Source organism: Palaemon carinicauda, chromosome 18 (genome assembly GCF_036898095.1).
Source record: "Palaemon carinicauda isolate YSFRI2023 chromosome 18, ASM3689809v2, whole genome shotgun sequence".
NCBI lineage: Eukaryota > Metazoa > Arthropoda > Malacostraca > Decapoda > Palaemonidae > Palaemon > Palaemon carinicauda.
The window spans coordinates 53,862,290-53,886,342 of NC_090742.1; the positions used below are offsets into that span (position 1 = coordinate 53,862,290).

A 24,053-nucleotide genomic window follows, 5' to 3' on the forward strand; every position below is an offset into this window, starting at 1 on the left:
GTATGTACTGTATATGAACATCAGGTGAGTATAGAAATAAGGATTTTTTTTAAATAAAATTCTGTTTAGTTATATGAATCTCCCCTGATGTTTATATTGCTGATTCTCACACCGTAAAGGTGGGGCACTAGGAAGGAAAGAGAGAGAAATTTAAATACAATCAATGCAACCAGGTTGAGGTTTACTAACCTGGTCTAGATTACTGGTTTGTCATTACATTAGATTTCCCGAGAATGAACTGCAGAAGTGGTGTGATTCCTCTCAGACTTGTAAATGATAACAATTCGTTTGCAATTTGATACCACCTTGGTTCATGATATAGGCTATTGGCGTTGTATTGTTCGAAAACACCTTCTCTACCACTAATGGTTTCTGATCTTGAAGAATCTTAGATGTTGCTAGTTACTCTAGGCAATTGATGTGTAGCTTTGTTTGTCCATTTCCTTGGACACCACCCTTCTTGTGATACATCTGTAGGGATAAGTCTGGGATTTTTAACCCTGAAGAGAGTCCTTGGGACAAGCGACCATGATTATCCCACTAACTCAGCCAGGGAAGCTGATTTACCATTGATGAGATAGTTACAGCGTATAGATCAGCCTTTCTCCAGTGTGACTTGGAGAAAGACGTCCCAGATGGATGAATTTATGTAAGGAGGCCATGGTTTCTAGAAGCCTCATCCATATTCACACTGACATGTGTTTTGATGTTTTGAATCTTTGTAACAGAAGGAAAGGACTTGATCCTCTTCTTCGACAAAAAAAAAAAAAAAAAAAAAGTCAAAAGGGGCTTTTGTCATTCCTAAATATAGAATCTTCTGATCTGAGTAACCAAACTTCATGAACTCGAATCCATTTCAATGAATTGCATAAAATTAGCCAGTCATCCAGGTACAAAATAACTCGTAGACGAAAAAACCTTAACCATTTTGAGATAGGTTTCATCATTATGGTGATCACCTGTGGATCCACCCTAAGCCTGAAACATAAGCATTCTTAATCCATTGACAAAGTGAATTAAGATGAATCTGAATGTGAAAATATGCATCTGAGAGGTCTATCAAGAACATCCGATCTTTTTGTTTGATCGCTCCCATAACCATTGAGTGTTTCCATGGAAAACTTTGTAAGCACGGTAAACTTGTTGAATGGTGAGATATCTAGATCTGATCACTCTCCTGAACTTTTGGGGACTAGGAATACATTAGCCTGTTGTAGAACCCTGGGTAAGGTTTTATGATCTCTTCTATCACATCTTTCTCTGGAATTTTTACAATATCTAGTTGCATAACTGAGCTTTTGCTATTTTGATAAAATAGCTTTGATATAGAACCAGTTTTATATATATATATATATATATATATATATATATATATATATATTTATATATATATATGTATATATATATATATGTATATATATAAAGGCTGGTTGTCAGCTAGTGGTATTTGGTAGCCTACCCTGACCTCAGCCAATACCCATGGGTTGGGGTGTAGTCTTTCCCAAACGTGGAAGAAGTGGGACAGTCTTCCTCTCAATGAAATTTGCTGGAAAGGAGTGTCATACTGTTCTACAATAAGGTTTTGAGTTCAGTTGGCAATCCTTCTGGAACGTCAACTGTGACAACATTCTGTTGGGCTATCTCTTGAACGAAAGGGCCTCCTGTTAGCCTGTCTGCGCTTGAGAAAACTGACCTGTAGTTGGAAGGTTGGGTGTTTCTAGAAACCAACTTCAGGACATTGGCTTGAGATCTGTTTTCTTCTTGATGTGTTTTAATTTCATTCTACCTTGTTTCGAGTATTGTTCTCCTGTCTGGTCTTAAGCTGCTGATTCTCATCTTAATTTGTTGGACAGGAACTTACGGCCTATTAAATTTCTTATTCCTGATCTAGATATTAATCTTTGGCACTATCGTTCAATTAGTTCATTATGCATGTTGCATAAGATTTTTCATAATTCTGACCATTCTTTACATTCAGATCATCCTGGACATTCCATCCTGTTTGTAATACCAGACATGCAGTTAATTCTGATTGCCAGGGCTTCTCCATCATGAGGCTCAATACTACACAGTATTCTAGAAGTTTTATTTCAGCTGTGACCCAGTTGTGGAATTATCTTCCCAATCAGGCAATTGAATCAGTAGAACTTCAAGAGTTCAAACTTGCAGAAAATATTTTTATGTTGAACAGACTGACATGAGTCTTTTTATAGTTTCTATATGACATATATGTTTTGATCTTACTGTTTTTAAAATATTTTACGCTAATTTTTTCTCATATTGTTTATTTATTTCCTTATTTCTTTTCCTCACTGGGCTATTTTACTCTGTGGGAGCCCTTGTGCTTATAGCATCTTGCTTTTCTAACTTGGTTTGTAGCTGGGATAGTAATAATAGTAATAATAATAACAGGTTCCAAAATAGAAGTAGAAATTAATTTTCGTTTTTGTTCCTCCTAGACTCAACATACCTTGGTTGTATATTGTATAGCTATTCTTTTCGCTTAATCACAAAACACACAAAGGCTGATAATGCTTCATTGGTCCCATCTAACACAGTTTTATCAATGCAATTCAGATAATCTAAAATTACACCTAAATCCTAATGACCATCAAATTTCTCTTGTATGAGATTAGAAACAACCCCTGTAATAGTCTTCAAAGGAAAGTGATTTAAAGTCCCTAGATGAGTACTTAAAAAAATATCTTTTCAGTTAACCAGCATACATAACCTGAATTTAAGATATTTTATTTTATGATGCACTATGATTGGATCAAGACTATTTAGTAAATTTCCATCCAAGGTGAAGTCAGGTAACTGATTAGTCTTGTACAAGCTAGCATGTCTCGGTGTTAAAGGGGGTCTAAGCACTAAACATGAACCTGAATCTCCAGTCATTTTCTGTATCCGAGACAACATTTTTTTTATCTATCCATAATGAAGTTGGAGAGTTGAGATGCTTAGACTGTCTTGGAAGGAGCCCTTTTCTTTATTTGGTAGAATAAGAGACTTCCGAACTTATCTTTATCAGTTTATTAGGGTATTTCTCAGCAATAAAGGGGTAGGTGTAGGAGAGCTCAGACTCTTTTTAGTTTTGGGTGTAGTAGTGGATGCATGGACCCTAGTAACATTATTGTGAGATGATCTAGTGGCTAAGCTTGCACATGAACAATGGACAATGTCGTCTGGAACATGAAGAAAATGATCCATTTTACTTGAAACTTCGTTCATCTTTTCAGAGTTTAAGGGAATCATATGATATACCATGCCATCAACATGAGTGATATGGCTTGATTAGAAGCACTTACTTTAGTGAGGAGATGGTTATTAGGATCAAGACAACCCACTCGGGTCTTCTGTCTCACAATTTAGCTTAATCGTAGAGTGTCTAGAATTATGGGTTTGTAAGTGTTTAGCAGCAGAAGGACCTAAAATATGTAACAATGTTGAGGCTCTGTATGAGTCTTTTGAATCTGTGGAGTGCAGCATACTTTCAAAATACTTACTGAATAAAACACTATTAATATTAGAATAACCTTGGTGCTGGGGTTTAGTTTGGAAACAGGTTGTGAAGGACTAGAATTACCATTAACTAAGGGAGGATTGACTGGCCTTCTGAAGTTTAACAAAAGAAGCAAGTTATTTATGGATCCTTTGAAGCTCATCACTATCAAAAGAAGGCTGAACTTGTGTGTTGTCTAAAGGTGGAGGTATATTAGTATAGTCGCCATTCCCACTATAATCAACTAGCCTAGTCTTCACCGCCCTCTCCCCTGAATTAACAGCAAGTTTTTTTTTTCTCTTTGCGTTAGAACTGTTAACTTGATCAGCAACCATTGAAACATACTTTTCCATGATAGGAATCGAGAATTAAACAGTCTTCATAATGATTACCTAATTCACAGTATTTCCCCCGCCACAATACACGAGGGAATATGGATTATGATCTCCCAGAAATAATTCCCATGTACATTCCAGGCAGTAATTGCTAACTAAACCAGAGGAAGACATCTAAAAGCACATTGTGTAAACAATCTGAAGAGTGTGTTCATGGTTGGTCAATGTAGATAACTGAAAACAAAGACTACCTGTACCTGGGACAGTAATCCTGTCTTTGTTACCACTTACCATTAGAAAGTTCCATTCCTTTTGTTAAGGGCATGTATTTATTTAAGCAAAGGAAAATGGGAAAAAAATTTTAATTTTACGGGTAATTGTCGTTTAAACCGGGATTTCGGGGAAGAAGCAATGTGAACATCAGGGGAGATTCACAGAGATCATTAGTTCAGATATAAAAGAACTTTTAGCCCCAGAATTCTTAACTATATCAAGCTATAGGCCACCTGAGGGTTGGTCCCAAAATTGAAACGCCGGCTTGTAAATTCTTTATATATTCTCCTCTGTCCTCATACACTTGACAACACTGAGATTACCAAACAATTCTTCTTCACCCAAGGGGTTACTACACTGTAATTGTTCATTAGCCACTTTCCTGTTGTTATGGATAGAAGGGACTCTTTAGTTATGGAAAGCAGCTTTTCTAGGAGAAGGGCACTCCAAAATCAAACCATTGTTCTCCAGTCTTGGGTAATGCCATAGCTTCCGTACCATGGTCTTCCATTGTCTTGGGTCAGAATTCTCTTGCTTGGGGGTACACTCAGGCACACTATTCTATCTTATTTCTCTTCCTCTTGTTTTGTTAAAGTTTTTATAGTTTATAAAGGAGATATTTATTTTAATGTTACTATTTTTAAAATATTTTATTTTTCCTTGTCTCCTTTCCTCACTGGGCTATATTCCCTGTTAGAGCCCTTGGGCTTATAGCATTCTGCTTTTCCAACTAGGGTTCTACCTTAGCCATTAATAATGATAATAATAATGATAATAATAATAATAATAATAATAATAATAATAATAATAATAATTGATAAACATGACCTGTTGATGAAATGAAGGTATTTCCTTGAATTGAGATAAATTGAAATGTGGAAATATGTATCTTAGACGTCTCTTGAAAGCGTCCAATCTTTCTTTTCCTGTATCATTCTTAGAACTATCAAGAGAGTTTCCATCAAGAACTTTGTTTGAACTGAAAACTTTCTGAGGGCTGAGACATCGAGAACTGGGTGACCAATCCCTCAAGGTTTGGATACTAGGAATAACCTGTTTTAAAACCCCGGGGCAGGGTTTAAGACATCTTCTATCACATATTTCTATAGAAAGTTCACAATTTCTCGTTGAAAATTCGGAGCCTTTGATATATGGTAAGATAACTCAGATATGGATCTGATTGCTTAGAAAAGAGAGGATTTGAGGGTAGAGAAATATGGTAACTTTCTGATTAGGATGAAGGCTTAACAAATGCAATAGAAAAAGGAAAATCTTCCTCTAATTAGAATTCTCTGTGAAAAACCATCAAACTATTCTCTACTAGGATCTTTGAGTCAAGTTGGCAACACTTCCTATTAAAGAGAAATTGTAATGTTCTATCACTGGTACAAAGGGAACTCCATAGCGACACTTCTAAGGAGGTTGCAGTTTATTGCTAGCGGCGGAAAAGTGGGTATACCCAGAAAAATACCCTAAAGCATCAGTTTGAATTCTGGTATCGATCTGTGCAACTACTTTATCAATTTTATACACCTAAAACAAGTACCCAAATAGGGGAAGAAATTCATGAAATTTTTTGCTTCTCAGAGACTGTCCCCGCTATTGAGAGACACCTGTTCTCTCTTCTTAATCACAAAACAGACAAAGGCTAATAGACCCTTGGAAGCCACCTCGGAAATAGTTTGATCAAAACTGGTCATATAATCCGAAACTTATTTCAAATCATGATAGCTTGCAAATTTCTTTTCCATAACACTAAAAAGAATCCCAAAGGAAAGTATTTCAAGAATACTAACTGTTTTATTACCCACAAACAGCATTAATTTGATAAACCAGCTAGCAAACCCTGCATTTAAATATTTCCTATTATTAGCAGTAATAATGGGCTCATGGTAGAAAATTAAACTTCGAATCTAGAACAAGATTATGTAACTGAATAATCTTATACAAGTCAAAAGATATTTAAGGTTAGAAGTATTTAAAGACTAAAATCTCCAATGCTGTAAAGAAATCCCTTGATTGTGGTCACGAAGTTCGTATGATTGGCCTTGATTTTAGTGCTGCCTTTGACTGTGTTAATCATGAGGCCCTTGTTTTTAAACTCAAACATTTGGGAGTGGGTGGGTCGTTTCTTAGCATCATTATTGAATTTTTAAGTAATAGATCGCAAAGAGTTGTTGTTGGTGGTCACCATAGTGAGTATAGGAATGTGATATCTGGTGTTCCTCAGGGTAGTGTTCTTGGCCTATTACTTTTCATACTATATACACATGACATGTAGTTTGGTCTAGAAAACATGCTTGTTGCATATACAGGTGATACTACTCTCTTTGCATCAATTCCATCTCCTGAATGTAGATCTGGGGTTGCTGAATCTCTTAATAGAGATCTAGCTAAAATTAATGCATGGTGCAAATTATGGGGTATGAAGTTGAATCCTAAAAACTCAAAGTATATTTGTTTTGAGAAACACATTAGGTCTGTGTCTTTTTCAATTGGACAAAAAATTGTCTTACTGAGAAAGTCTTTCAAGATTTTTGGTGATCAATGTATTCTGAAGAAGTGTTTTAATTCTTTCATTTTACCTTATTTTGAGTATTGTTCTCCTTTCTGGTCTTCAGCTGCTGATTCTCATCTTAATTTCTGGGACAGAAACTTACAGTCTATTAAATTTCTAATTCCTGATCTAGATATTAATCTCTGGCCCCGTCATTCAATTAGTTCATTATGCACGTTGCATAAGATTTTCTATAATTCTGACCATGCTTTACATTCTGATCTTCCCGGACAGTTCCATCCTGTTCGTAATACTAGGTATGCAGTTAATTCTAATTGTCAGGCCTTCTCCATCATGAGGCTCAATACTACACAGGACTCTAGAAGTTTTATTCCAGCTGTGACCAAATCTGGTAGTTGAATCAGTGGAACTTCAAAGGTACAAACTCGCAGCAAATGTTTTTATGTTGAACAGGCTTACATAAGTCCTTTTATAGTTTATATATCAAATATCTGTATTAATGTTTTAAAGATATTTTATTTTAATTTTCATTACTGTACTTCTTATAGTGTTTATTTATTTCCTTATTTCCTTTCCTCACTGGGCTATTTTCCCTGTTGGAGCACTAGGGTTGTAGCTTAGCTAGTAATAATAATAATAATAAATGAGATAACAGTAAAATGATTATTGCCAAAACAAATGGAGAAAACTGAGGGGTATAAATAAGGAATAAAAAAAAAAGTAGCATTAGAACCTACCTTAAGCAACTTATTAGAGTATTTTTCACCCATAATGTTACATAAGGTTGGAAAGGTAGATATTTTATAACATTCGGTGTCTTCTGTGTTTTCTTCATCTTCATCTTTACAGAAGTTTAAACTGAGACATTGATTACTGGCTTTCCCATTTATTTATAACTAGTACAGGAGCTGTTGCACATTTATTGTCAAGGAACTCATTTTGGCAGTAAACATACTACCTCTTACACTTACCTCGCTTAACTAAACCTGTGATAAGCTAGTGGCCAAACATGCAAGCGAATGAAACTTGATGCAGCCGATCAACCTAAGCTGAAATTTTGTCAGCAACATTAAGCACTAAGGGAAGTATACGATATGCTATGCCATCCACATGTGAAATATGATGTTACTTGAGAGCCCTTATTTTAGTTAGTGGTGATATATTGGTATCGAGACTACAGACTCTGCCTTTTGCCTCAAAATCTAGTTGTCTGAAAGTGCGAATAGGATTGCTAGAATGCAAGGGTTTATCAGGAGAAGGGTCTAAAGTAAATGAATAATTCGAGCTTATGTGAGATCTTGAATTAGTACGGCACAGTGAACCATCAAAACTCTTACTTAATGGAACACTATTACCACCAGACTGAACTTGGGAAGTCTAGATAGGGTTAACTGACAGGTAAGATTAGAATTACTGCCTTTAAGTGAAGACTTACTGACCTTCAAATATTTAATAAAAGAAGCTATATAAGTTAAGAGCATTTGAAGTTCATCAGTATCAAAACTTTGCTGGTTAATTACTTTATTAGAGAGCTGTACTGGTGTGTTAAAATCTTCATCATCCCTTCTATAGCCTTCTTTGGATTTCCCCCCTGAACTAAAAACATATTTCCTTTTGCACTTTAAACTTTTAATTTGGTTAGTAACTATTGAAACATACTTTTCCAGAAGAGTAACAGTGAGGCATTTGCACTCCTCACAATGGTTGTTCAAATCATTGTACTCTCCCCAACACAAGATAAAAAGAAGCCAACATAAAACTGACTCGCTGCGTTTTAAATGATTCAAAAGTTCATCCTTTTTGGAAACATTAAAAGAATGATCTTAATTGATATTTCCTTTTCTACAGGAACTACTGTATACAATATTTCACCCAGTAAATATTAAAGTGGTTGGTCATGAACCCTTACTTCACTTAGTGGAGGGATATAAGAATCCAGTTTACCATTTCAATAGTATTGTCAAATGAAACAAGCAGAAACTTAAGATTTAGATAAATCTGTTACTTTATTCCACTGGAAAAGTATGATGCAACCTATTAGCTTTTGGTGACACTTTAAAGAATTTAGCTAATACTGAAAAGGTATACTGTTCTGTAGGAACCATACAATATGTCATGCCATTGATACATGTACAGTATATGAAACTATTGGTTACTAACAAGCGTTTACTTCAGCTAGTGGAGGGATATTAGGATCTAGGCCAGCAGTTCGGTCTTCTGCCTGGGAATCTAGTGGTGTAAATGATCTGACCAGATTGATGACTTGCAAGGATTTTGAGGTAGAAAGACCTGAAGTAATTCAAGAGTATGAGGCTCCTAGAGAGGGGATCGACTTTGTCATGCATTGTGCAGCATCAGAACCCTTAACAACTGATGTACTGTGCAGCATTAGAACCTTTAACAACCAATGCACTAGAACATTAGGCAAAATTTGAGGAGTTAGGCTAGGATTCAAATTGGGTAGGTTAGGCTCAAATCTTTGCCTGTGCCTGAAGTCTCACTGACCTTTATAGATTAAATAAGAGAAGCCATCAATGGCCGGAGCTTATGAAATTCATGACTCTCAAAACCCAAAAGTGTGTTAATGAGTCTAGTGACATTATCCTCAGCAGTCCAAGTGTAATCAACAAGCCTAGTCTTCTCAGGATTTCTCATTGAACTAAAAGTTATTATCCTTGTGTATGTTGAACTTTTGATTTGGTCAGTAACTTTTTCATCTCACTTTACCATAAGAGGAACAGTAAGGGTTCTGATTCCTCACACTTATTATGCAAATTCCAATATTGCCCTTGACATATTACATAATGAGAATAATGATTATTATCGCCCGAAAGTAACTCTCTTGAACAATCTACACAGTAATTAATAACAAATCCAGGAGAATACATTATTATTATTATTATTATTATTATTATTATTATTATTATTATTATTATTATTATTATTACTAGCTAAGCTACAATCTTAGTTTGAAAAGCAAGGTGCTATAACCTCAAGGGCATCAACAGGGAAAATAGCCCAGCAACTAAAGGAAATAAGGAAAATGTAAATTAATGAACATTTAAACTGAAATATTTTAAAAACAGTAACAACATTAAAACAGATATTTCATATATAAGCTATAAAAAGACATATGTCTGCCTGTTCAACATAAAAACATAGCTACAAGTTTGAACTTTTGAAGTTGACTGATTTAACTACCCGATTAGGAAGATCATTCCACAACTTGGTCACAGCTGGAATAGAACTTCTTGAATACAGTATAGTATTGAGCCTCATAATGGAGAAGGCAGGACTATTAGAGTTAACTGCCTGCCTAGTATTACAAACAGGATGGAACTGTATAGGAAAATCTGAATGTAAAGGATGGTCAGAATTGTGAAAAATCTTACGCAACATGCATGATGAACTAATTGAACAACCGTGCAGAGATTAATATCCAGATCATGAAATAGAAATTTAGTCGACCGTAAGTTCCTGTTCAAGAAGTTAAGTGGGAATCATTACCTGAAGACCAGACAGGAGAAAAATACTCAAAACAAGGTAGAATGAAAGAATTAGAAGACTTTTTTTCAGAATAGTGTAGATTGATCACCAAATATCTTAAAAGACTTTCTCAATAAGACAATGTTTTTGATCACTTGAAAAGACACAGACCAAATGTGTTTCTCAAAAGTAAATTTGCTGTCGAGAATCACACCTAAAATTTTGAAATACATACAGAGTTAAGGAAACATTATCAATGCTGAGATCCGGATGCTGAGGAGCCCCTGTCCTTGACTTACTTACAGTCATACTTTGAGTTTTGTTAGAATTCAGTTTCATGCCCCATAATTTGTACCATACACTAATTTTATTTATATCTCTATTAAGTGATTCAGCATCCCCAGATCTACATTCAGGAGATGGAATTGATGCAAAGAGATTAGTATCATATGTATATGCAACAAGCTTATTTTTATGGCAATTTAACGTGCCATGCACTTAACCAAAGACACAAACAAATGTTAAGCAAAGGACATAGCTATCAAAAAACAAGGTAACTATATAAGGTAAAATATTCAGAACTTACCCACTTTCTTTCACTTAACGGATACAGCTATCCTTGTTCTTCGAAACAGTACTTCATTGGTTTGTGTCTCACTTTTCAACTCGCTTGTAGAGCAGTATCTTCAGAACTGATTCCTTGAAGGCCCACTAAGTTTTCATAGAACAGCATTTTCAGAACTGGAATACTTCACCCCATTCCAGAGGCAATATATGGGGTCTTCTGTCATTCGTTCGGACGAATGACAGACGACTAGCTCCAAATACTTCGCCAAACAAATTACCCAAGTTATGATAGCTTCACTCATTAGTTTAAAATATAAGGGAAACGTATCATTAATAACAAAAAAGGTAATGTAGCGAATATATTGAAGCTAATTATGATTACAAAAACTAAGTTCATTCTCGTTAACATGCGTATTCGAAAGCAAGAAAAATTAACTAAAACTACATGGAAATGACCATTTACAATAGTTTGCTATTTAAATGAAATAACCAAGGATCCCTTACAGAAGGAAAAAGAAACCTATAAACAATTTCTACATTTTCTATGCCAAACCACATGTCATGTGTATATAGTATGAAAAGTAATGGGCCAAGAACACTACCCTGAGGAACACCAAATATCACATTCCTATACTTACTATGGCGCTCATCAACAACTCTTTGTGATCTTTTACTTAAAAAGTTCAATAATGAGGCCAAGAAATGACCAACCCACTCTCAATTGTTTAAGTTTTAAAACAAGGGACTCATGATTAAGATAGTCAAAGGCAGCACTAAAATCAAGGCCAATCATGTGAACTTCCAGACCACAATCAAGGGATTTCTGTACAGCATTGGAGATTGTAAGAAGGGCATCACATGCTCCAAGGCCTTCACAAAAACCAAATTGCAAACTATATATTCATTCACTAATAGTCTATATAACACTTTTATAACTTAACAATATGGAGGAAGGTAAACACAGCATCAACTTATCAAGCATAAGTTAACAAAAACACTGAAAGACAAACCATGTACAGTGTACTCACACCTTGGTTATTTCCATTAGTGCTACATTGTCTCAATACTGTACTAGATGCCTAAGCCTATTGAAAAGAATGAAAAGAGTTTTTATAAAGTTTTGGGGTAAACTTCGATATAAGCTGAGCTTCGAGAGAGAAGCAGTATGTACATTAGTGGAAGGTCATAGAAATAACGTTCCCCTAGTGATCAAACAAAAGATATGAATCATTTTGTACTACAATACTGTATTACTGTACTACCATTTTTGTAGATATAGGAGGCTTTCTGAACAACAGGCTTTATGGCAGCATTAGATGTTTTCTAAGTTATGTGTAATAAAGCTGAACATCAAGAGAAACACTATGGAGCATCATCAGACATTAGTATTCCGCATCCTGTACGAATCAACAATACCCTTTTTGACATTTTTTTCTTCATTTGGTTTTATTTCCATACTACATTCATCTAAAGGCTGAGGATTCTAAATTATATTTTGGGCATTTTCTACTTATTTTAACAATCACCATTTCATTAACCATTTTTTCTTTAAAAATAAAGTGCCTGGGACAGAAAAAAAATAATGCAAAAGACTTTACAGAACATGTTCTTGAAAATGATTTACCACCAAAGCTCTCAATTTTAAGATCCTGAAATTCTGAGAGCTGTATGGTACCTGTACATAAGGAACTTTAGCTTGTAGGATTGCAGATCTAGCCCAGGGGATTTCTTCTTTGAAACAATCAGGAATGTAACAATTATAATTTTGCTTCTTAATAACTTCACTTTTATTCATCACGCAGCTTAATCATTTTGATTAAAACTCTTTAACTTCTCGATTAGGTAATGGAAAATAGAATTTTGGTAACCTAACTGCCACTGTGAAGGTAATCACTGTGTAAATAAAAAAGTTTTGATAACAATTGAGATTCTATTCATCTGATACCAGTTACAGAATTTGAAAGTGCAACCTTATTAATTAACTAAGAAATAAAAACAATGCATAGATAGCTGCAGTAAAGATTTATAGTACAGGTACTGCAATTCTTTTATTCGAGTATAAAAACATTGAGCAGTTTTACTGTATTTGAATAAGATGTACAGTTTAAAGTTGGTTGGCAACTCAATCAATGATGAAGTGATATTTTCTTGTTAAAGAGGTACTATTCAATATTTCAGAAACCAGCACAGATATCTAACAATGACTTGATGCTAATGATTTATGCCAGACAACAAATACTATATAACCCTGTTAAAATTAAATCAAAGCCAACTCTGAGTTTGGTGTCTCTGTACAGTAAATTATTTTTGGCAGATGATGGGTCCTATGCTCAAAGATGAGTTGGTTCCTGTGGTATATGCCCTTTCATGGGGAAAGATACACAGTACTTTACAGGAGCCATTCATGATGGTCCTGTCTGGCAATGAAACCTAGGATTGTCTCCATAGTGCTTGTTTGCTGCCCCTGCCAAACATTTAATTTTGTTAAAGTCTAAATGAAAAGGGATTGATTTTTGGAGGGCTTTGAGCTTCTAGTAAGAAAACAAAGCAATTAGGTTATATCCTAAATCCATCTTGTCTGGCATTCCTATTAAAAGATTTGATGAGAATTATCTAAAATACTGATAGGGTTAAGGGCTTGTAGTTAAGGAGAGCAATCTACAGAAGGTAGGGAAACAAGTAGAGGAAGAGACAATGTAGAGCCACTGTATCTGTTTAAAGGTGACAGGTATGTCGATTCTCGTTTTTTTTCCGTTTATTTGATTCCCGGTGAACTGATTCCTAGTATTGGTGATTCCCGGTGAACTGATTCCTAGTATTGGTGATTCCCGGAAGTTTGTTTACCAACTGACCATACATACCTATTCGGGTAAATAAGCCATTAGACCATATACTTACAAAACAAACTTCAAAGGGATAGGCTTATTTTTGTCTGTCACCTAAAGTTTAATTGCTAGTTGGTGTTTACAAATGATTTTCTTATTATTTTGAAATGAAATTTTCCCAAAAAACCCTTTACATTATAACCAGACAGTCTTTAACTGTGCCTCTTCTCAGTTAAAGTACCCGTGGAGGGGAAAAAATCGTAGACTACTTAAATTACATATACAAAAAGCTTGGAACAAATACTGTTGGGTCATAAATTGACTGGAGGTATTATTTGAAAAGCTGCAAAGGACGCCTGCATACTTCAACTGAAGAAAAGGACCACAAAGTGCTGAAACGTATTGCTGAACATCATTACAGTTCATGTGAAAAAAAAACAGAAATTTGTGAGGCCTTAACTAAATGAAGGCTACTGCACTTTCAAGCTAAAGAACTTTGCATTCATGTATTGTATCAACTATTGCATCATTAAGTGAAAATGACAGAACCCAACTATTCTAGGTCTCCTGCTTAAGTCAAATTATCCATTAGAGAACTTTGCAAGATCAATCTCGCACCAATAACAATTAAGAAAGGTACCGCTGTGCTCTGGAGAATGTTGTTTGAGCTGTTCTTCCTAATGTTTTAAAGTTAATCTTAGCATTGAAAAAAAAAAGAGGGCTGTTGTTGCCCATTTTAAAATACAGTAGATGTTTGAAGGTGGTCATGGTAATCCAGATAAACAAAAGTACAAGGACTTAAATGAGCCATTGAAAAATAGTTTTGCTGTATGATTCACAGAAGTAAAACTGATTTCTTGAGGGAAGTTCCATGGATATTATACTGTATTATTAAAGTCTAGCCTTTACCTTTGTTTTGTAATACATTTTAACAATTTTGTCTGTGTACAAAATTTGATTGTCAGTGAACAAAACTTTTACATATTTATTTTTGTATTGAAATTATTATTATTAATAAATGAATACCATTTGTGTTAAGAAGAAAAATTAGACCATTTATTGTACAGTACCGATAAAACAGACTTCCCAGTGATCGATCCTGAAATTTTACCATTATTTCTTTGTTAATGTGGTGTATTATGATTGGCGCCTGGGAATCAAACTACCAGGAATCATAATACTAGGAATCAAATAATCGGAATTAAAAAACCGGAATCAACCTATCTAGAACCCTGTTGAAATTAGGCAAAATGTAAATCTAACAAATAATAGTTAGAAATGTTAGGTAATTTAGAAGAATAAATGAAAAGAAGGAAAGGGGAATTAGTGTAAAGTAAGATGATATTTTGCCTTATATTTAGTTTGATTATCATTAAGGGTTCAAAATTTTATGAAAATATACAGAGGATGCATTTATGATAGTTGGAGTTTCACTATACAGAACGTAGCTTTTTTTCAAGCACTTCTTGTCCTAACAATTTTAATGCCTTTTTTTCCCAGAAATGCTTATATGAATATAGTACAGTACTGTATAGTACAGTGTAATGCACTGGTAGTTATAGGGAGATAAAATGTGAAACTGAAGCTGAGACATATTTTTGGGGCAGGTATTGCAACGTCCTGTGGACCGCGAGCTAGAGCTCTACAGTGAAGGGAAAGAAAAGGGGACATCCTTAGCAATGGTCACTATGGTATCCCTTTCATCCCAACCTGTTGACACTGATGAACCCTCAGAGAGAGCCAAGTCCTTCATGGCCGATAATCCTGGTAAGTTTGATTGGATTGCTTTCTGAAAATGTTGCATGGTAACGTTATTGTATGTGAAAATCAAAACACTTGAATTGTTAGGTTTAATTGTGCCTTTAGTTGCAGAGATATCAGCAACATTTGTTTATTACTTAGCTGCTTTTAGGTGGATGTTAAAATATTTATTTTTGTTATACTTTACCTTATGCTTCTTATTGTGAATGATGGGTATAATTACATATAAAGTACAGCTTTTTTTGTACAACATTCATGTAAAATCCAGGGATTACTTACTTACATGTCTAAGCAAACAACGTGGTTTAGAAATTTTAAATAAGTGATGTTTCCTTCCCCTACTTCATTGCTTTTTGGGACTTATATTTTTGCTGCTATATAGTATTTCCATACCAAACCTTTCATTAGATACATATTGTTGTAGTATTTTCATATACATCTGGGATGGTAGTGACCCCATGTAGAAATTTTTCCTCTTTTTATGATGTAAAAGTACCAATGCTATTTCATCGCATTTATCAGATTTTAAGCTAAATTTTTGAGAGAGTATGGATTTTAAAACAAATTTCCCATGTATGAGTATCAAAATAGAAGTAAAAAGGCTTTTGAATGCATGGTACTGCAGCTTTGGCGCCTTTGCTGGTGCTGCTGTCTCGGGGAATATCCCCTGGACTACAGCAGGGGGCATCTCCTCCACCTACTCTTCCTTCGGGTAATCCTCTCTTATGCTTCCCATCTGTTGGAAGGATACCAGGTCTTCTTTCAGGTCTCGTAAATGAATATATTTATTCTTCAGTATATTGACAATTATTTTGTTATGGGTTTTTGGTGTTTAGAAGTATGGTGTGCTTAATTAAGAACCCTTCATTCAAACCTGCTTATATTTCCTAAATCTGTAAAATTATGTAGCAAATGCAGTTGTATACTGTATTTTGTATTTCTGATCATGCAGGACTAGTCTCCCAAAGGCATTTACCCATGTTATAAGCAAGGTGGATTTTGCAGTTGGTTTAGTGCATTGCTTTTAATGTCCTTTATTTTCTTAGATTAGATGCTATTTTAGATTATGCTCTGAAATATTTTGTTGTTGCATGGGTGTCCTTAGCATTTTTTATATTAATTCATTATTTTAATCCCCTTCTTTTCTTGACTATTTCTAAAACATTTGTGCAAAGAGTTTATATTGTATCGAAATCATAACCATATTACTTCACACAAGAGGCATTTTTGTGGATATCAGAGTCCTCATAAATTGTTCTTCATGATATTTACTATGTTGTGTATTACATTGAGTTTAAAGAATGTTAGCAAAACAATCTTTGAGATGCTTCTTCATGCCAGCATATGAGCTATTTTGTCAGATTGTTTTTGTTTGCACTAAGTTTCATGTTGATAAAATTATAAATTATCTGAATTTAGAATATATTTTGCATTTTGTTTAGAATTCCTTGAGTTTTATGTTCACTAAAAATTATGAAGTTTTTCCCCTTCTTGTTTTTTTATCATTATCGTGGTCTTTCCAGATCGACCAGTGGATTTAGGTGAAGTGTATAGTGATGAAGATGAGGACTACAGTTCACAAGATGAGGGCAGTGACTCTGAACCAATTCTAGATGATGGCTCTAGAAGAGCTCATCATCACCTTAGGTCAAATGTCCGCTCAAAAAGTTTACCTCCAAATGCCCGGGTAGGTTTCCTCCAAAAGTGGGTAGTGCCATCAGTGCACCTCAAGTAGTGCACTAAAGGCATTATTTAAAGATCTAGTCAATATGCTTTTGGCCCCTAGCTGCACTCACCTTATAGCCTATTACTATACCTTTGTTCCCGTTTCTTTTCTTCCATCTTAGGCTCTTAAGTTTTCCTTCATACTGTAATAATGGAGTTATCCCCTATTGCCCATAGGTGGTGAATGGCGTGTGAGGTTTATCCTTCTGTCCCAAATTCATAATCTAATATCGGCAAATATGAGTAGTTTTCTCTTCTGATATACTATCATATTTGTGTTAATGAAACACAGTAAGTTATTTCATTTGCACATTATACTTAATGTTTTAAGTGTTTTACTTCCAGTCTAACTGTATTTTTTCTTTGTTATCAGCAACGAAACCTGAAGCAAAGGTTCATTGCATTGCTCAAGAGATTTAAAGTTCCTGAGGCCCTGCAAGCATTTGACCAAGACCAAGAATTGGATCCCCGAACTGGTAAGGAAGTCAAATTTACAGATGTTCAATTGTTTTTTTCTCCGTTCACCAGTGAATATGATTCAGAAAATTCTAAAAGGTTTCTGTTGTATTTCTTTTCAATAAGTACTTGTATCCTGCTTACATTTTACATGTATGATGGTAAAATATGGAGAATATTAATTTTTTCAAGTAGGGATTATAGCATAGTAGTTTTGTCAGTTACATGGACACCTTAAGTAAGGGTCCATGAGGGTAGTCTGTTAGTTACTGTTTATTAATATTACATTGTATTGTGGTTACCTTGGTATTGTTTCACCTTTGAAAATAGGTAAATCTCTACTCAGTTGGTGTGATGAGACTATAGATTTCTTATTTGTCAATTATCATTGTACAGTACTATATTTTATTGATAAAGTGCTTGGTTTCATACATAAAACCCTAATTCATTTGTACCATTAACCACCATGCTATAGAAAGTTAGACATTGCTTTGAATTTTAATCCTTTTAGGAGTTCAAGTCTATGAAGAATCTATATAAAACCAAAACAAGGTTAATTATGAGTGTTATTTTTTTAGTTTCTACATGTTTTATGGTATATTATTGCATTTCTATATGCTATACTGTAGTACTGTATTAGTATTTATTTGTTAGATTTTTACTTTTCAGAATAACCTTTAAATATGATTTCACACATTTTTTAATGAAATAATTTTCATCTAGAAACCGTCAAGTTTATATTACAAGTACACTATTATAAAATTCCTTTACCAATAAATATGTAATGTCAGGGTCTTATTTTCTTCAGGTGGAGAGGTAGATGAAGCCGAGATTGAGGACTTGTTTGATGAACTTGAAGATCTCAGTGACTCTGGCCCTGAAGTCGATACTATTTCCATAACATCCACTCCAAAACCTTCTTTGCGGCCCTACTTCTCGTCTTCGCGATCTCTACTTAACGAAGGTCTCACTGATTTAGGTTAGGGTATAGAATATTAGTATTCAAGGGAGGTATTAACTTTGTATAAGGGATGGGCTTATTGTATTTTTCTTTTTTTTTCAGGAACTATATTTGATTTTTTATTCATTCTTCTGCCACCGTAGGTATGCATATAGATTAACAGTATACTGCATGGCTGATAAAATATTGTAAAAGAACACTATTTTTCAAATTGGTTTTGTGAATTCCAGTTTCATCATAGTGCTCTATATTTATATATGAATCAACTGCTAATGATTAAGATATATATTAATGATCTGAGTCATGATGCTGCAATCACTTGTATATTAATTCACTTGCTTAAGTATTGTATGTTCTGATCGTACCTCAGAAGTGCTGTAATGTACATAATTACTGTACTTAGAAATTATAGACATGGCTTGTAGGAAAGATAATTTCACTTTTATAAAGATATTCTTGTTTCACATCAGTGTCACAGCATTATATTTTTGCACTCTTAGGCAATATTTATTTTACTTTATGCACAGTAGCTATTGTTATTGTGGTGTAATTTGATCATAAGATTTTTTTCTGATTTTGATGTTATGACTAGTTTGATATCTTGTCCCATGTAGATATATTCAACACACTGCATTAGCATAAGGAATACTGTATTAGTGACACAACACATTCCTTTCGTGGGATTTAGAGATGTGGATTTTTTTTTTTTTATATAATTTTGTATAAAAAAAAGAAAGGAGTTTGGAAAGTTCTTGATTCTTATATTAATTTCATCCACACTGATGGTATAATACAACAGTTTTAACTGACTGAATAGGAGTCTTTTATGTATGCTCCTATCTTGGGTACAATTTTGCAAAACTGAAGTCTTAGTAGATTTATTAGTCCATGATAGTTTGAGTTACAGTATTTTGTTTGTGAAAATATTAAAATCAGTTTTAATTACATTTTGAACAAATTTGTGTTTTAACAAAGTTGTTGAGAATTTTTTTGTGCGCTACGTTGAACTAGTTTTCGAAGATCAAACAACTATAATATTTAACTTGCTTGAACTTGAACAGTCAATGTGTTTATCACCAGTGAGATATACCCACTCAAACAAAGGTAGTTACTGTAGATACAGTTTAAACATGCAGTAGTTGCCTCTCACAAAACCTCGTTCTGGATTTTATAGGTTGATTTATATTATTTTTGTGTTTTTAGTATAAATAGACACAGTATGGTAGCTGGGACTTATAGTGGTAATAATCAGCGTAGAAGAAAAGTTGTGACGCCATGACAGAATTGAAAGAAAGAGATAACTTCAAAGTCAGAGAATGGTATGTGTATGTGTGTCTGATCTAGCCAAGCAGTATGGTCTGATCATATTTACGATAGTAGATAGTAAATACGATATTAGATAGTAGGTTGGCCAGGGCACCAGTCACATGTTGAGATACTGCCATTAGAGAGTTATTGGATCCATTGACTGGCCAGACAGTACTATAGTAATGTCTTGGCATACGAACATCCCAACATACGAGCAAACTGAGATACGAGCAAGCCAGCGAGCAAATTTTTGCGTAGATATACGAGCACAAACTTGAGATACAAGTACGCTTACAGATGCTGACACTAGGGGGCCGAACGCGTCGGAGCTGCTCTCGAGGCTCGCATCTCTTGTTCATTTCCTGTGATCTCCAACTACTGAACACATCTCAGAGTATCGCCCGTATTGTTTGCGTTATTTACGTGTTTTTAATGTTTATTTATAGACAATTAACCTAATAAATGATGGGTCCAAAGCAGTTGTGTGGAAACAGTAGTGATAGGAAAAAGCGCATGATGATGATAGAGGTGAAGCGTGAAATTACTGAAAAAGGAGTGATGGAAGCTTGACTGAGTTGGCCCGCCATTACAATAGGAGTACAGTACATCGACAATATGTACCATCCTCAAACAGAAGGATGCTATTAATAACACAAAGCCTTCCAAAGGCCTAACTATTCTGTCAAAGCTAGGGACCAATGTAAATGACCAGATGGAAAGGCTTCTGTTGCTGTGGATAAAAGAAAAACAGTTGGCAGGAAATAGCGTGACTAAGACGATCATCTGTGAGAAGGCCAGCTCAATCTAAGAAGACTTGAAACAAAGGGAAGCAGCTGAGAGTGGGGAGACATCAACGGCAGTGGAGACCTTTGAAGCCAGTCGTGGCTGGTTCGATGATTTTAAGAAGCGAACTGGGATCCACTCGGTTGTGAGGCATGGGGAAGCTGCGAGTTCCGATGTGAAAGCCATGAAGGAGTACGTGGAATGATTTGCCTTGCTTGTTGCTGCAGAAGGTTACATCACTTAACAAGTCTTCAACTGCGGTGAAACTAGTCTTTTCTGGAAGAAGATACCCAGGAGGACATTCATCACAGAAGAAGAGAAGAAACTGCCAGACCAATGCCAGCTGGCGACTGCAGGATCAAGCCACTGAGGGGTCTTTTGGGTCATATAGTGGTTCAAGGTTATTGCTCAGAGCCCATGAAATTATCTTTTCTCTATTTGGATCCTCCTCCTCATATCACCAATTTGTACTGAGGCTGTTAAAGTCCCCAAGGATTAAATTCATTTCTCTTGAATGTTTAAGCTAAAGGGTCACTCAAATGGTTCATTGTGAGGTTTGTTTATGGATATGATGTTCACATGTTCTGTCTCCACCTTAAGGATTTCAGTAGGGCCATTTTTTATTTTAGCTGTACTCATTACTGGTGACTTGTCTTTGACAAAGATAGCACTTCCATAAGTTTGGCTAGTATTATCAATAGCTAGGTGCATTCCCAGAACAGGCGGTTGTTTGTTCATTTGGTGGGTTTCTTATAAGTCCAGGATATCTGGCTGTAGCTGCCAGAATCTTTGCTTTGCTGTTGCTAAAGCCTTCGATGTTGTGGCTGATTATCTTCATATGGTGAGTGGACCAAGGGTTTATCCTCTTACTACCCATTGTGTTGCAGTAGTTTGGGCTGTATTGGTGTCTAGTGTTAGGATTAGTCTCTTTGCAGATTGACAGTCATGAAGTGAACATTCCTAACTTGACCCCAGACTACCAAGTTCTTTGTGCATATTTGCAAGTTGTTGACAAGATTTCTTTCATTTGACAGAGAGGCTAGTTTCCACGGGCGGCTCCCCAGTAGTTTTTGAAACGTTACCAGTCTGTCAACAGGGACTCAATGTGTAGGGTCAATTGTGATCCCTACATTATTGCTTGGCAGAAAGAAATCTTACTTCATGTCTTTACCATTACTCAAACAGCTCACCATTCAGGTGAACAACAAACTTCCAGTGTTCCCCAGGTCCAGTCCGTCGTCAGCGTTTGAGGCCGCTTCTCAACATCCCTTAGAATTCTAGACGCTTACTCTTTTCCGCCTATTTTCCCACCGATGTTGTCCATTTGACTTGGCTGTCAGTAGACAACATCTAAGGTAAGGAGACACTCAAATGGTTCATTGCGAGTTTTGTTTATGGATATGATGTTCACGTGTTCTGTCTCCATCTTAAGGATTTCAGTAAGCCATTTTTAATTTTAGGTGTATTCATTACTGGTGACTTGTCTTTGACAAAGATAGCACTTCCATAAGTTTGGCTAGCAATATCAATAGCTAGGTGCATTCCCAGAATAGTTGGTTGTTTGTTCATTTGGTGGGTGTTTTGTAAGCCCAGGATATCTGGTTGTAGCTGCCAGAATCTTTGCTTTTCTGCTGCTAAAGCCTTCGATGTTGTGGCTGATTATCTTCATATGGTGAGTGGACCAAGGGTTTATCCTTTTACTACCCACTGTGTTGCAGTAGTTTGGGCTGTATTGGTGTCTAGTGTTAGGATTAGTCTCTTTGCAGATTGACAGAGTCATGAAGTGAACATTCCTAACTTGACCCCAGACTACCAAGTTCTTTGTGCTTATTTGCAAGTTGTTGACAAGATTTCTTTCATTTGACAGAGAGGCTAGTTTCCACGGGCGGCTCCCCAGTAGTTTTTGAAACGTTACCAGTCTGTCAACAGGGACTCAATGTGTAGGGTCAATTGTGATCCCTACATTATTGCTTGGCAGAAAGTCTTCTTACTTCAGGTCTTCACCATTACTCGACCAGCTCGCCATTGAGGTGAACACCAAACTTCCAGTGTTCCCCAGGCCCAGTCCGTCGGCAGCGTTTGAGGGCACCTCTCAACATCCCTTAGAATTCTAGATGCTTTCTCTTTTCCGCCTATTTTCCCACCGATGTTGTCCATCGACTTGGCAGTACGTAGACAACATCAAGGATCAGCATGACCCTGGTCTCTCCAAAGCGACCATATGCCAATGGTATCTGGATCAGCTTTTTTCTCTCTTCCTTTGTCAGGAAAACTCCTCAATCTTGACTGTGAAGGATACTGCTCAGTCTTTGGTACAATTTTCAACTAGGTCTTAGGTCTGGACTTTTTGTGAGAATATTTAGACTCATGAGGAGCTTCTAGGGAGCTCAATCCATAGGGAATGTTTAGCGAGTTTGTAGGTTTTGCAAGTAAACCTGCTCAGCTTAGCTTTGCCTGTGTCACAATCTGGAGGGTAGAATATTGCCATCACCTTGGTTCAGATGTTTATGGTCAGGACCTAGGACCCAGCCATTTACAACTTCAAGCCCTTCTTCATCTCTTCCCTATAAGAAGTGAGTATGTCTTGCCTTCCCATCCTTGGAGGACACTAAAACTCTTCCTACAGCAACGGAAGGAATAAGAGGTTTTTGGCTTTGTGGGACATTCAAAAGTGTTCCTCTGCCGAGTACTGTAGATGAAGGGAGCTTCCCTGATTCAAGTGCTCAAAGTCAGACTTATTGGATCTATCTCAGCTCTAATGAAGAACATGTCAGGGGCACAATTCTTGAAGACGAGTCGGGTAACAACAGACGACCCTCTCTACTTATTATTTACAGGAGCATACCCACTGGTCACTGTGGTAGTTGCTCAACAGAGTTTGTAGCAAACCTAGCTCCTTCATGGGACGAAAAACACCTTGTGTAAGAGAGCGTAAGTCTAGAATGATAGACAAGATCAACTGGCCTGTTTTACCTCTTCTTTCTTCCTCTTCCCTGGGGAGCAGTCACTCCTTTATTTGCTGGATTCAATGCTAAATATCTAGCAGATTAACTACAGGATCAAACAACTTTTCTTAACATAAGTTTTGTTTCAGAAGTATCTACCCCATTCTCAAGAAAAGGGAGAGGGTGGCCAAATGTATGTAATCTCATTTGTCATGCTGTAAATGATCATACTGTACATTCAGACAACATATCCTGTACACAGATATAGGTTTTCCTTGACTATCTACCAGACCCTAGTAGTGACCTTGCCTAACACCTGCCTCATTATCATGACCAGGTTGTTAGAAGGTTGACAGGAGTCATCACATTCACTCCTATACTGGACTGAATTGCCTCGTCATTTTCTGGAAAAGTAACCCAGGCAGTTTGGATATAGGGACTTCCTCCTTCCTAAGGATAAAGCTGGCTGTACACGTATGCGACTAGTGCGCACTCCAGTCCACTTGGGTATTCTTCACACACGTAGATGATTTTCTCCACACATATTTCAAAAGGGCAGATGAATACGGACATGTATCATTCGTATGTCAGAATGGCAATGGGTGTGC

The 24,053-nt window shown here is 35.9% G+C and overlaps 1 protein-coding gene across 14 annotated transcripts in view; it reads left to right on the forward strand.

The window, feature by feature from the left end:
* KrT95D (phosphofurin acidic cluster sorting protein KrT95D) overlaps nt 1–24,053 on the forward strand; it is a 396,291-nt gene that overhangs the window by 147,499 nt on the left and 224,739 nt on the right. For 6 of the 14 annotated variants that reach the window (XM_068392357.1, XM_068392366.1, XM_068392358.1 and 3 more), the window contains exons 5-9: nt 15,114–15,273; nt 15,893–16,033; nt 16,791–16,954; nt 17,366–17,468; nt 18,257–18,427. In XM_068392357.1, coding sequence (XP_068248458.1) covers nt 15,114–15,273; nt 15,893–16,033; nt 16,791–16,954; nt 17,366–17,468; nt 18,257–18,427 — 739 coding nt within the window. The remainder of the gene's footprint in view (nt 1–15,113; nt 15,274–15,892; nt 16,034–16,790; nt 16,955–17,365; nt 17,469–18,256; nt 18,428–24,053) is intronic. The other 8 variants (XM_068392359.1, XM_068392369.1, XM_068392360.1 and 5 more) reach the window with 3 other exon arrangements.